Source organism: Cervus elaphus, chromosome 2 (assembly GCF_910594005.1).
Source record: "Cervus elaphus chromosome 2, mCerEla1.1, whole genome shotgun sequence".
Lineage (NCBI taxonomy): Eukaryota > Metazoa > Chordata > Mammalia > Artiodactyla > Cervidae > Cervus > Cervus elaphus.
Window position 1 is genome coordinate 31,103,888 of NC_057816.1, and position 13,589 is coordinate 31,117,476.

Here is a 13,589-nt window from a genome sequence, read left to right on the forward strand (position 1 = left end):
GTACAGTAGCTCCCATTCACTACAACTAGAGAAAGCCAGAACACAACAGTGAAGATCCCAGCACAGCCAAAAATAAATTTAAAAAAGCTAGTAGAGAACATTTCCACAATTACAGACATAAAAAAGGAATCTAGAGACGTTATACAGTTAAGACCCATATGTGAGGGAGGCAATCCACAAAAGGAAGGATAATCACAACTGCAGAATATTCTCCCCAGAATCATGGGGTCTGGGCCCCACATAAGACTCTCCAGTCCAAGGGTCCTCTATTGTCGCTCAACAGAAGAATGGATAAAGAAGATAGGATACCTATATACAATGGAATATTACTCAGCTGTAAAAAGGAACAAAATTGGATCATTTGTAGAGATGTAGATGTATCTAGATGGTCACAGAGAAAAAGTCAGTCAGAAAGAGAAAAACAAATATCATATGTTAACATTAGCATATACGTGGAATATAAAAATGGTATAATTGTTTTATTTGCAAAGCAGAAATAGAGATACAGATGTGGAGAACAAATGTTTGAACACCAAGGGGAAAAAGGGGATGTGCGGGATGAATTGGGAAGTTGGGACTGACATATACACACTATTGGTACTATGTATAAAATATACAACTAAGGAGAACCTACTGCATAGCTAAGGGAACCCCATTCAGTGCTCTATGGTGACAAATGGGAAGGAAATCCAAACAAGAAAGGATATATGTATACATATAGCTGATTCACTTTGCTATACATTAGAAACACAACAGGGTAAAGCAACTATACTCTGATAAAAATTAATTTTAAAAACACAAACACAAAAAAAATAAATAAAAATAAAAACACAAACACATGGAGGCTAAACAATGTGCTATTGGACAGTCAACGAGTGACCAACAGGTCAGAAAGACAAAATTTTAAAAATAGCTGGAGACAAATGGAAACCCCGAGATCCAAAAATCTACTGGATGCAGAAAAGGCAATTCTAAGAGGGATGTCTACAATGATACAAGTCTACCTCAGGTAAAAAAGAAAATCTGAAAATACGCACCTAAAGGAAAGTACAAAGTGAAAAAATAAAATCCAGTGTTAGTCAACGAAAGATATAATGAGGATCAAAGCAGAAAGATACAAAATGGAGACTAAAACAACTAAATGATAGATCAACGAGCCTAAGGGCTGGTTCTTTGAAAAGATAAACAAAATTCATAAAACTTTAGCCAGACTCAACAAGAAAAGTGATGAAGGACCCAAATAAATAAAATTAGAAATGAAAGAGGAGCTACAACTGACACCACAGAAATACAAAGGATTGTAAGAGATAACTGCAAATAAAAATATGCCAATAAAATGGACAACCTATAAGAAATAAATAAATTCTTAGTAAGGTACAATCTCTCAAGACTGAATATGGAAGAAACAGAAAGCATGAACAATACAATTACTAGTAATGAAACTGATAACCTAAAATTCCCAACAACACTCCAGCTCCAGCCAGCCAGTTTAACAGGTGGATTATACCTAATCTTTAGAAAAGAGTTAACATCTGTCCTTCTCAAGCTATTTCCAAAGCTTGAAGTTTCATTTTTATATGGAATCTAAAAACCAAAACATGCGAACATAACAAAATCAAACAGCATCACAGATGTAGAGAATAAACTAGTAGTTGCCAGAGGGAAGGGAGGATGAATAAAATAGGTGAGATTCAGAGGTACAAACTTCCAGTTATAAGATAAATGATAATAAGAAAATTATAAAGCATAGGGAATATAGTCAATAATATTGTAATAATTTTTATGGTGAGAGGGTAAACAGACTTATTGTGATCATTTTGTAAAGCATAAAAATATCAAATCACTATGTCGTCCATCTGAAGCTAATATAATATTCTAAGTCAATTATACTCCATTTCTTTTTAAAAAGGACAATTATGCAATGTCTTCTCAATGACTCCATTTAGAAGGAAACACTGCCACTCAACAGGTAATCCTGAGGAGAACTAGCCAAAAATATAAACAGCAATATCATTTTTTATTCAAACAAGTGCCACTACCTTTACTATTCATCCCACTATGGTAGAAAATCAGATTGCTTAGTGCTCAAAACCACTCAAATGGTGGGAATTTTTAACAATATTAAGTCCTTTCCCATGAACCAACCTATAACTTTTACTTTGAGACCACTGTCACAACACCTCTTTGTTCTCTGCAGCCCATTCCTAAAATTTTTATGCTAGGAATCTTCTTGGCAAAAGAATAGCCAGAATAAAGGCACCACAGAAAAATTAGTATCAGGAGTTGCAGAAAATTGTACTGAATATTATTTGACTATCAGTATGGACACTAGTATATTGACTCAAAAAGTAAATAAATGGTCATGGCAGCAGAATTCCTGAGAGGAAAAGAGCAGGAATAATTAGAGTCAAACCTGTAAGAGCTCACATTATCTGTGTTGGTAACTTTTGCCTAAAATCTTCCTAGTGCTGAATTTAAGGAAGATCTAACCCAACTATAATGGCAGACTTAACATAACAAGGATTAATTATACCTCATTTTAGTCCAACCAATATATTTCATTTATTTTTAAAAAAAAACTCCAAACTCAGACAGTTGGAGGATATAAATTCATTCAGTGTCTGTGAGTTATTAACCAGTTATATCCAAATGTACTCTCTCTGGTTCTATATTTACTTTCTTTGTGTCCTTAACCTAGCTTATCAAGATCATCAACACTTCCCTGATCAGACCAAAATCAACAATTGGCCTGGAAAGTTAAGCTTCAGGTTTTACTGAAGGGTCATCCTACCATTCCTTAAGTCTTAAACCAAGATCTTAACTCTATGCAGTAATCCACATTGAAATTCTAAGATTGAATTTATAATTCTATTCACAAATCTTCTAAGGAGAAATTTAGTTCTATAAAACATAAACAGTTCCTTATCCAGGGTTCAGCAAACTTATGTGTCAAGAGACAAGTGTCAAATATTTTTTTCCTTTGTGTGAGACAAAGGTCTGTCTCAACTACTAAACTATTACAGTGCAGAAACAGACATAGACAATTCATAAGTGAATAAGCATGGCTGTGTTTCAATAAAAATTTATTTACTGACACTAAAAACTTGAGTTTTATTGAGCTGTACACATCATGAAACATTATTCTTCTGATTTTCTCCAGTGATTTAAAAATTCAAAGACCATATACAGCTCTCAGGCCACACAGAACAGCTGCTGGGCTGAATTTAGACAGTAGGCTGCAGTTTGTCAGCTCCTGATCTAGGCCATGATATAAGGTTGGGCAAAAACTTCATTCAAGATTTGCGCAACATCTTACGGAAAAACCCAAACCAACTTTTGGGCTGATATTGGCTAAGGAAGAGACATAACATAATGAGAGATTATGAATCATGAAAAATTATCAAAAACCAACCAACTAAACAAAATTAAGATGATTTCTGGGAGCCTCCACCACAGCCTCAGCCACAGGCACTATGGCTTCTGGAGTAACGGTGAATGATGAAGTCACCAAAGTTTTTAACAATGTGAAAGGCTCCCAAAAGTACACCTTTAAAAAGTAAGATGATTTATGCTAGCTCTAAAGATATCACTAAAAAGAAATTTACATCTATTATTAAACATGAAGTGAAGAAGTGAAGTGAAAGTCGCTCAGTCTTGATCAACTCTCTGCGATCCCATGGACTACACAGTCCATGGGTTCTCCAGGCCAGAATACTGGAGTGGATAGTCATTCCCTCTCCAGAGGATCTTTCCAACGCAGGGATCAAACCCAGGTCTCCCGCACTGCAGGCAGATTCTTTACCAGCTGAGCCACAAGGGCAAGTAAATGGCTTGCACAGTCTTAACCACTGGACTGCCACAGAAGTCCCAGCAAGATCTTTTCTGATCCACCTCCTAGAATAATGAAAGTAAACACAAAAATAAGCAAAAGGGGCCTAATTAAACTTAAAAGTTTTGCACAGAAAAGCACAAACAAAATGAAAAGAAAACCCTCAGAAAAAGAAAATATTTACAAATGAAGCAACCAACATGGTATTTATCTCCAAAATATACAAACAGCACATGCAGTTCCATATCAAAAGAACAAACAACCCAAATCAGAAAATGGGTGGCAGATCTAAACAGACATCTCTCCAAAGACATGTGGATTGTTAAAAAGTACATGAAAAGATGCTCAGCATCACTAATTAATGGAGAAATGCAAACCAAAACCTGAATGAGGTATCACTTCACACTGGTCAGAATGGCCATCATCAAAAAATGCACAAAACAAAAAATGCTGGAGAGCATGTGGAGAAAAGGGCACCCTCCTCGACTGTTGGTGGGAATGTAAACTGGTACAGCCACTATGGACAACAGTATGGAGGTTCCTTAAAAAATGAGAATAGAGCTACCATATGATCCAACAATCCCACTCCTGGGCATATATATAGGGAAAAATATGGCCTGAAAGGACACATTCACCCCAGTGTTCATTGTAGCACTGTGTACAATATTCAGCACACAGAAGCAACCTAAATGTCCACAAACAGGAACGGATAAGAAGATGTGGTACATATATACAATAGAATACTAGTCAGCTACAAAATGGAACAAAATAATGCCAGGCGCAGCAACAGAGACAGACCTAGAGACTGTCATACTGAGGGAAGTAAGCCAGAGAGAGAAAGATAAATATATGGTATTGCTTCAGTTCAGTTCAGTTCAGTCACTCAGTCGTGTCCGACTCTTTATGACTCCATGAACCGTGGCACACCAGGCCTCCCTGTCCATCACCAACTCCCAGAGTCCACCCAAAACCATGTCCATTGAGTAGATGATGCCATCCAACCATCTCATCCTCTGTCATCCCCTTCTCCTCCTGCCCTCAATCTTTCCCAGCATCAGGGTCTTTTCAATTGAGTCAGCTCTTCACATCAGGTGGCCAAAGTATTGGGAGTTTCAGCTTCAAAATCAGTCCTACCACTGAACACCCAGGACTGATCTCCTTTAGGTTGGACTTGTTGGATTTCCTTATATGTGTTAAGTAAAAAGCCTACAAATGAATTCATCTACCAAACTGAAGTGGAGTTACATATGTGGAAAATAAACTTATGGTTATGGGCTGGGATGAATAAATTGGAAGACGGACTGACACATTTTATTTGCTATTTTACAACTCATTTAATGGCAGAATACATAGTCCTTTCATGTGCATTTGTAACAATATAACAGGTCATATTCTGAACCATAAAATAAATAAACCAATAAATATGAAAACATTCAAAGTATGTAATCAGACCAGAATAGCATTAAACTAGAAATCGATAGTGAGATAACTAGAAAATCTGAAAGCATCTGGAAATTTTAAAAGAAAATTTCTAAATAAACCATGGGCCAGATTTCCCTGGTGGTTCAGCAGTAAAGGATTCACCTGCCAATGCAGGAGATGTAAATTCAATCCCTGGGTCGGGAAGACTCCTGGAGAAGGAAATGGCAATTCACTTCAGTATTCTTGCCTGGGAAATGCCATGGACAGCGCAGCCTGGCGGGCTACTGTTCATGGGTCCCTAAGAGTCAGACAGGACTTAGCAACTAAACAATAACAATAAAGAAAATTTAAGGGAAATTTTTAAATATTTCAAAATAAATAAAAATTAAAATACATCAAAATCTATGACACAGTTAAGGCGGTATTAGAGGTAAATGTATAGTATTAAATGCTTATAATGGAAAGAAAAAATAACTAAAGTAACCTAAAATTGACCCTTTTGCAAACTACGTAAAACCTAAAATCAAACCCAAAGCAAACAAAAGAAAGAAAACATAAAGATCTGAGCAGAAATCAACAAAACCACATACTGCATCTCTAATAAGATCAATACAATGCACAGATCTCTAGGGCAGGGGAGGAAAGACAACTATAAATTATGAAAATCAGGAATTAAAAATGAAATATAACCATTGATCCCAAAGTCATTACAAGGATAATAAAAAATCTTATGAACAACTCTATATCCATTCATTCAACCACCTTGATGATACAGAGCCATTACTCAAAACACACAAACTATCAACAAATAATGGAAGAATTTCAGATGGCATAGGCTTTCAGTTCTAGAAATTCTATTCAGTTATTTTTATATCTTATGTCTCTCTCATTATGTTATTTTTCTTTAAATCCCTAATACACTTGGAATAGCTTTTGAAAACTACCTTTCTCTTAATTTTATCAGCTCTTTTTTTTTTCTGGATCTTTATGTGTAGTTTTTCCCTGGCTTTAAGCCACATTTTCAACCTTCTTCATACGCACAGTAATTTTACTACTGGATCTTATACACTGTAAGATGTCTGGGTATTGTTGTCTCTCCTAGTTTTGTTTTTTTTTTTTTTTTTTTTTTGGTGGTGGTGATTTAGTCACTAAGTTGTATCTGACTTTTGGGACCCCATGAACTGTATCCTGCCAGGTTCCTTTGTCCATGGGATTCTCCAGGCAAGAATACTGGAGTGGGTTGCTATTTCCTTCTCCTGGGTATCTTCCCAACCCAGAGATTGAACACAGGTCTCCTGCAGTGCAGGTAGATTCTTTACCAACTGAGCTACAAGGGAAGTGGTTTTTTTTGTGGGGTGGGGTGGGGTGGGTTATATTATGAACAAATCAATTGGATTTTTTTAAGTGGGTCTAAAATAGCCTTTAATTTAGAGCTGGTTTAGGCTTGTTACTATGGTATGACTTTTCTGGGGTTTCCACTGAAGTTCCCTCATGTCCATCTTCTAATATGGCTAGTTAGAACTTGAGTATCTTCCAGACACATGTGAGCTCTTGTTGTTCAGTCACTCAGTCGTGTCCAACTCTTTGTGACCCCATAGACAGCAGCATGCCTGGCTTTATTTTCTCGGGCTCCAAAATCACTGTGGACGGTGACTGCAGCCATGAAATTAAAAGATGCTTGCACTCTTTCCATTGTTTCCCCATCTGTTTGCCAGGAAGTGATGGAACCAGATACCACCATTTTCGTTTTTTAAATTTTGAGTTTTAAGCCAGCTTTTTCACTTTCCTCTTTCACTTTCATCAAGAGGCTCTTCAGTTCCTCTTCACTTTCTGCCATAAGGTGGTATCATCTGCTATATGAGATTATTGATACTTCTCCCTACAACCTTGATTCCAGCTCATGCTCACCCAGCCCGGCATTTCACATGATTCTGCATGTAAGTTAAACAAGCAGGGTGACAATATACAGGCTTGATGTACTCTCTTCCCAATTTGGAACCAGCCCATTGTTTCACGGCCAGTTCTAACTGTTGCTTCTTGACCTGCATACAGATTTCTCAGGAGGCAGGTAAAGTGGTCTGATAGTCCCATCTCTTTAAGAATTTTCTACAGTTTGTTTTATTCCACACAAAGGCTTTAGCATAGTTAATGAAGCAGAATTAGATGCTTTTCTGGAACTCTCTAGCTTCTTCTATGATCCAATGAATGTTGGCAATGGATGTGAGCTCTTGATGATGTTGTTGTTGTTGTTCAATCGCCTAGTTGTGTCTGGCTCTTTGCAACCTCATGGACTGCGGCACTTCAGGACTCCCTATCCCTCACTGTCTCCCAGAGTTTGCCCAAGTTCATGTTCATTGCATTGGTGATGCCATCCAGCCATCTCGTCCTTTGACGCCCTCTTCTTCTGCCCTCAATCTTTCTGAGCATCAGGGACTTTTTCAATGAGTCATCTATTCGCATCAGATGACCAATATACTGGAGCTTCAGCTTCAGCATCAGTCATTCCAGTGAATATTCAGGGTTGATCTCCCTTAAGATCGACTGGTTTGATCTCCTTGCTGGAGTCTTCTCCAGCACTATAGTTCAAAGGCATCAATTCTTTGGTGGTCTGCCTTCTTTACGGTCCAGCTCTCACAACCGTATGTTCTTAGAATGGTTCAAATAAAAGCTCCCTATTAGTACTTTGCCCAGCCTTGTAGAACTTCACCCTATTTCTGTGTCTCATAGATATTAACAACATATTCAAGCCAATCCCAAGCAGATTTCTAAAGGCCTTTCTCTGGAGAGCTTTCTCACTTTTGAACTTCATCCCTCAAAATTCCAGACACTCTGATCTCCCAAAAATCCAATCTCCTTCTCCTCAAATCCACAAGACAGCTATGCTTTCCTCCTGCTGTAAGACCTGGAAAGTACATCCAGGCAAAACACGAGGGCAATTATAAGGCTCTCCTAGTATTCCCTTCTCTCACGGGTCACAGTTCTGCACGGACTGTTTTCCAGTATCTAAGAATGACTATTTAAGATCTTTGGTTTAGTTTTCTAGTTGTTTAAGGCAGGAGAACACAACCAGCACCTGCAAATAGTCATGTCTAGAAGTAGAAATGTCCATTGCTTCATATATAGCTCAACATTGTGCATTAAGCCTTCAATATGGGAGGAGTTGTTAAAAAGGGAAATTTTAAATTCTTAGTTAATACTGTGCAGGTAAAATGATAATAGAAATACATTTCAGAGATGGACAGTTTTTTTAACATAATAAAGAATGGATTGGAAGTACCAGGAGAGCTGTTAAGGTTCTCAATGCCCATAGTGTGATCTTCCTTTTTGGGTGGGTGGGGGTGCTGAGTGGAATGCAGGATCTTAGTTCCTTGACCAGGGACTGAACCTGTGTCCCCTGTATTGGAAGCATGAAGTCTTAACCACTGAACCAAGACAGAAGTCACAACATGTTCTTACTCTTAAGGGAAAGAGAAACAGACCAAATCTTTTGAAAATAGTTATGCATTATAGCCTATTAACAGGCTACTGTATTCTCCTTTCTGACACTGCTATTTACTATCATATAATAATCAAATTAATTTTAATTATCATGTGATTTCTGCTTTAGTCCCATGTTCATCTGAAGGTTTTTCCTACACAATACAGAACAGAAATAGGAAAAGTTAACCTCAAAATCATGTTTGAGAGGACTTTACAGATACTCTCTTGTCTACTGATACACAAGGAAGAAACTCATGGAAACAGCTTTCCTAGTATAAGCTAACACTGCCATCTCAATTAGATACCAATCCAACTGATCAGAGGACTGAGTCAGAATTTCCAAGATTAAATTTTAGAGAGGAGCAGATAACTCCCCAGAAGTACATTGATAACCCTAGATATAGTAGGACATTACCTACAGCAGATTGAACAAACTGATGAGGGCAATCTAATCATGCATATTCATCTTTTCCTTTTGGAAACTGTTGGTACTCCTTTCTTCATATTTGGCCACACCGTGTGACTTGTGGGATCTTCGTTCCCTGACTAGGGATTGAACCCAGGCCCTCAGCAGTGAAAGTGCTGAGTCCTAACCACTGTACCACCAGGTGGGGATTCCCTGTTAGTATTCTTTTAAACATTCTACTTCCTCAGGGGTGTATGAGAAAACTCATTCTCTTTTGACATTTTTTCTGTTACACTTGTGCAAAACATTCTTTTATTTAGTAATTTGTTCTCACCACCCCTCTGAATTCAGGTAAAATTTGCTTTTACTGAGCCACTATGTTTCATGGCAATACAGTCTTTAGCAAAAGCTGAAAATATGTACTCCTTTACACTGGGAGATATTGGAAAAATTGATTGTGTCATCAAGGTCATAACTGAAGGACCATATTTGAGAATACATGTCATTCAGTCCGAAAGAACAAGCCACCCGTCCCCACTAAGGACACATGCATAACTGGTATTTGGAATCAAAGCCTACAGCTTTCCTAGGCAAACAGTTTGGTGTCCCTTGTTGTACTCTATCCCAGCATTATAGTAGGAAGAAAGATCACTGATTACCAGGAACAGGAGAGAGAAATTTGTCCACATTTGTAGGTAGACATGTGAAACCTGATTCAAGTGAACTTCTCAAGTCATAGTAAGAATAAGAGTCTGGAACAGTAGGAACTATTTAAAATGAAATTCTAGATTCCCTATACATGCTCTAGACAGGACCTCATTTATTAAGCTTAATAGTTATTAAACACAATCTGAATCAAGATTTGCTGATTATACAACAATAAATATTATATATATTAACTGATCCTTTAAACTGCACTGGATGCAAATTAATAAGGTTAAATAACACAAAATCATAACAAGACCCTCCTCTAAATAATCTACAGAGGTTATTTATGAGCACAAGAGGGAACCTAAATTATTCAAAACTTAGAAATGAAGCATAAGTTCATTGTTGAACCCTCCAATATCATCGTAGCACACTGTTTAAACAAGCACACCTAAAGATCATCTGATGGGAATGTACCTTTCTTTGAATTGCTGTGTCCAATACTCTGGCCACCTGAGGCAAAGAACTGACTCATTGGAAAAGACCCTGATGCTGGGAGGGATTGGGGGCGGGAGGAGAAGGGGACGACAGAGGATGAGATGGTTGGATGACATCACTGACTCAACGGACATGACTTTGAGTAAACTCTGGGAGTTGGTGATGGACAGGCAGGTTTGGCGTGCTGCAGTTCATGGGGTTGCAAAGAGTCGGACATGACTGAGCGATTGAACTGAACTGAACTGATTTACAATGTAAAGTTAGATGTTGACTTCTAGAAAACTGATAAAAGAGGACAGGATTTTTGTCTAGTAGAGGTACAAATGAGTTTTCATAGAGAAGACAACTCTAAAATTAAGTTTTATCATCACAGAATGTATTAACTGAAACAATACACTAGGTTTGTATCCAACTTAGCAATGCAATTCTTAGCATTTCTTTGTTGCACTGAGAATTTTGCACGCTGGTTTCTCACTTTTCTCTTGACTGGGTTTCGTCATCCTGTTTGTTCCCATATTAATGTGCTAAATAAAACTTGTACCTAGTTCATTATCTTTATGCATGAGATAAATTTCTCTGTAATCTTGAGATTTATACTTTCACAAAAGGATATAAAAATGTTCCACACAAAGATTGGTTTTACTAAAAAATAGGAACTCAGCTGAGCTTCCAGGGATAATTCCCAGAACTTCAGTATCTATTTTTATTTCATTATAGATCAGATTAGGTATTTAATTTTCACAAGTATCTCAAGAATAGTAATTATACTGACAAATGATAATCAACTCACCACCACCATCAATCCATAACTATACACAACCAATAAAGAGCACCCAGGAAAACCTTCACAAACAAAACCAATTTCTTTACTGTGAAAAATTATCCAAACATCCAAATCTTTTAAATCATGTGCCAACACCACCTTGACTTCCTGCCTGCACAACATGGAATCAAAGAAAGCTCTACTATGAAACCTAAAAATAAAGCCTCCTAGATAATCATATTTAAGTCAAGCTTTCAGATACCCTTCAGTAACCAGAATAATCGAAAAACTAAACACTGTAAACTTACCACCTAAACAAGCTAAAATAAAACTATTAATCCTGTAAAATAAGCAAAACTTTCTAACAACAAATCCAATTCCATCACTCACAATAAGACTCTCACAAACCATACATTACACATCAGATTAATAACGGCCTTTTCATTTGGAATACATGTTTGTTAAAACATTACCTATGGCAAACTAGTGAAAGTGAAAGTCGCTCAGTCATGTCCGACTCTTTGTGAACCATGGTCTATACAGTCCATGGAATTCTCCAGGGGTAGCCTTTCCCTTCTCCAGGGAATCTTCCTGACCCAGGGATTGAACCCAGGTCTCTCACATTGTGGGTGGATTCTTTACCAGCTGAGTTACAAGAGAAAAGTTTGCTACATGGCAAACTAAGCCTATACTAAAGAAGCCTCTCAAGTCTGTATGTTTCTATTTATTCATGTATGATGAGATTTATATACAGAGCTTACACACACACTGAAACCTGGAATATCAGATGGTTACCACTATTTCACACATGGAAACAGCATTTGTAGGCTATATACTCATATGAGAATAAGTATTCTGAGGTGATACAGTCATTATAAACCAACATTTAGCTGTCCCTTATAGTAACACTTGTTAACAGAATGAATTTGAGGTGGATAGCTCTCTCTACCTAAGTCTTAACTTGTCACTTTTTAAACATGAAAAAGGATCAAGTCAGTCTTCAGGATTAACATGTAATATAAATAAAATTCCATTCCACCTAGAACATAAACAAGATTACCTGAAGATTTATTTTCCTAATTATACAATTATCTAATAAGAGAGCTATTACCACAGCTGACCCCCAAGTATTGTAGCTCTGCTGCCAGAGGCGCTAGCAATATGAATGCCTGCTGTCTGGCCTGCTCAGATATTTGTTGACAAAATCAAAGACTCAAAATGAGTATATCTGATTGGTAAAACCTAGGTTGCATGGATTCCCTATAAACATATGATAACCTGGAAAATGTCAGTTGTTTTTTCTTAAACTATCTTGAAAAGACAGGCTTGACTTTTTTACCCACTTTAAAACATTCAGGATAATTCTAAACTGTCTTATTTACACACTGCTGTGTAACATGTTTTCTCCTCATAACATGTTTTTCTGATTCTTTTCCCAGCGTATATCCCATCTCTTCTGTACCTCTCCTTTTGTCTCTCTCTCCTTCCCTTCCCCCGTCCTTCCCTCTTTCACAAACACACACACACACACACACACATATCTTCTTGCTTCACTCTACTGTAATATATGAAACCAACCACCATTATTGCCCACGGCTCCCCTCAGCAATAACCTTCTTTCAGATCAAATGATACCTTTGCATGAAGTTCTCCAATTCTCTCAGGTAGTACCACCTCACAAGGGCATCAAAATTATACTGTACACAGTGTATTTATTTCTAGGAATGTGACCATGCATAACAAAAAGATTCAGTTTTCTGACCTGGGAAATGTATCTTACCCATGCATCTGAAAACCACTTGCCCGCATTCAGAGTCGACAGGAAACTCCATTCAAAGAAGGAAGGGTTTCTACTGGAGGCATTTGGCATGACCTCCTTTATATTGGTTGTTCTTGTCAAGTCATAGTCATGCATGAGAAAAGGCACCCCATCAATACTGCAGGCATGGGGAGAAAAGGAAAATGGGAGAATTGGCAGAATACAGTCAACTTGGCAGACAGGGTTCTCAGAAAGCCCACCAAGGTCAGAAGTCTAACTAAGGTTCCTCACTCCCTCCCATATCACAACAAAGGACTAAGTGCCAATAATTTACATGATATCAGTATTTTTCTGCCCTAGGGATCTCTTTTTGAGGTGTGTAAATATCATATTATTTATGGTGAAAGTGTAGCTTCCCTATCCAGGGATTTTTTAGAATGAAGAAAAAGGTAATGACCTGAGAATAAGGCGAGTAGGGTAGGGATGAGGTAGGGCCCTGTGCTCCCCAGAGCCACACGAACCAGTTCAGTTCAGTCACTCAGTCCTGTCGACTCTCTGCAACACCATGGACTGCAGCATGCCAGGCCTCCCTGTCCATCACAAACTCCTGGAGTTAACTCAAACTCATGTCCATCCAGTCGGTGATGCCATCCAACCATCTTATCCTCTGTCATCCCCTTCTCCTCCTGCCTTCAATCTTTCCCAGCATCAGGGTCTTTTCAAGTGAGTCAGTTCTTCTCATCAGGTGGCCAAAGTATTAGAGTTTCAGCTTCAGCATCAGTCC

General features: G+C 37.8%; 1 protein-coding gene and 1 non-coding gene across 2 annotated transcripts in view; both read right to left on the reverse strand.

The window, feature by feature from the left end:
* Positions 1-13,589, reverse strand: part of LOC122676029 (glycerophosphodiester phosphodiesterase domain-containing protein 4-like) — a 103,933-nt gene that overhangs the window by 34,763 nt on the left and 55,581 nt on the right. Inside the window, exon 11 of the mRNA XM_043875312.1 lies at positions 12,827-12,983. Coding sequence (XP_043731247.1) covers positions 12,827-12,983 — 157 coding nt within the window. The remainder of the gene's footprint in view (positions 1-12,826; positions 12,984-13,589) is intronic.
* On the reverse strand, positions 9,270-9,346 carry TRNAE-UUC. Its single transcript has one exon. It is a non-coding gene; the product is annotated as a tRNA-Glu (tRNA).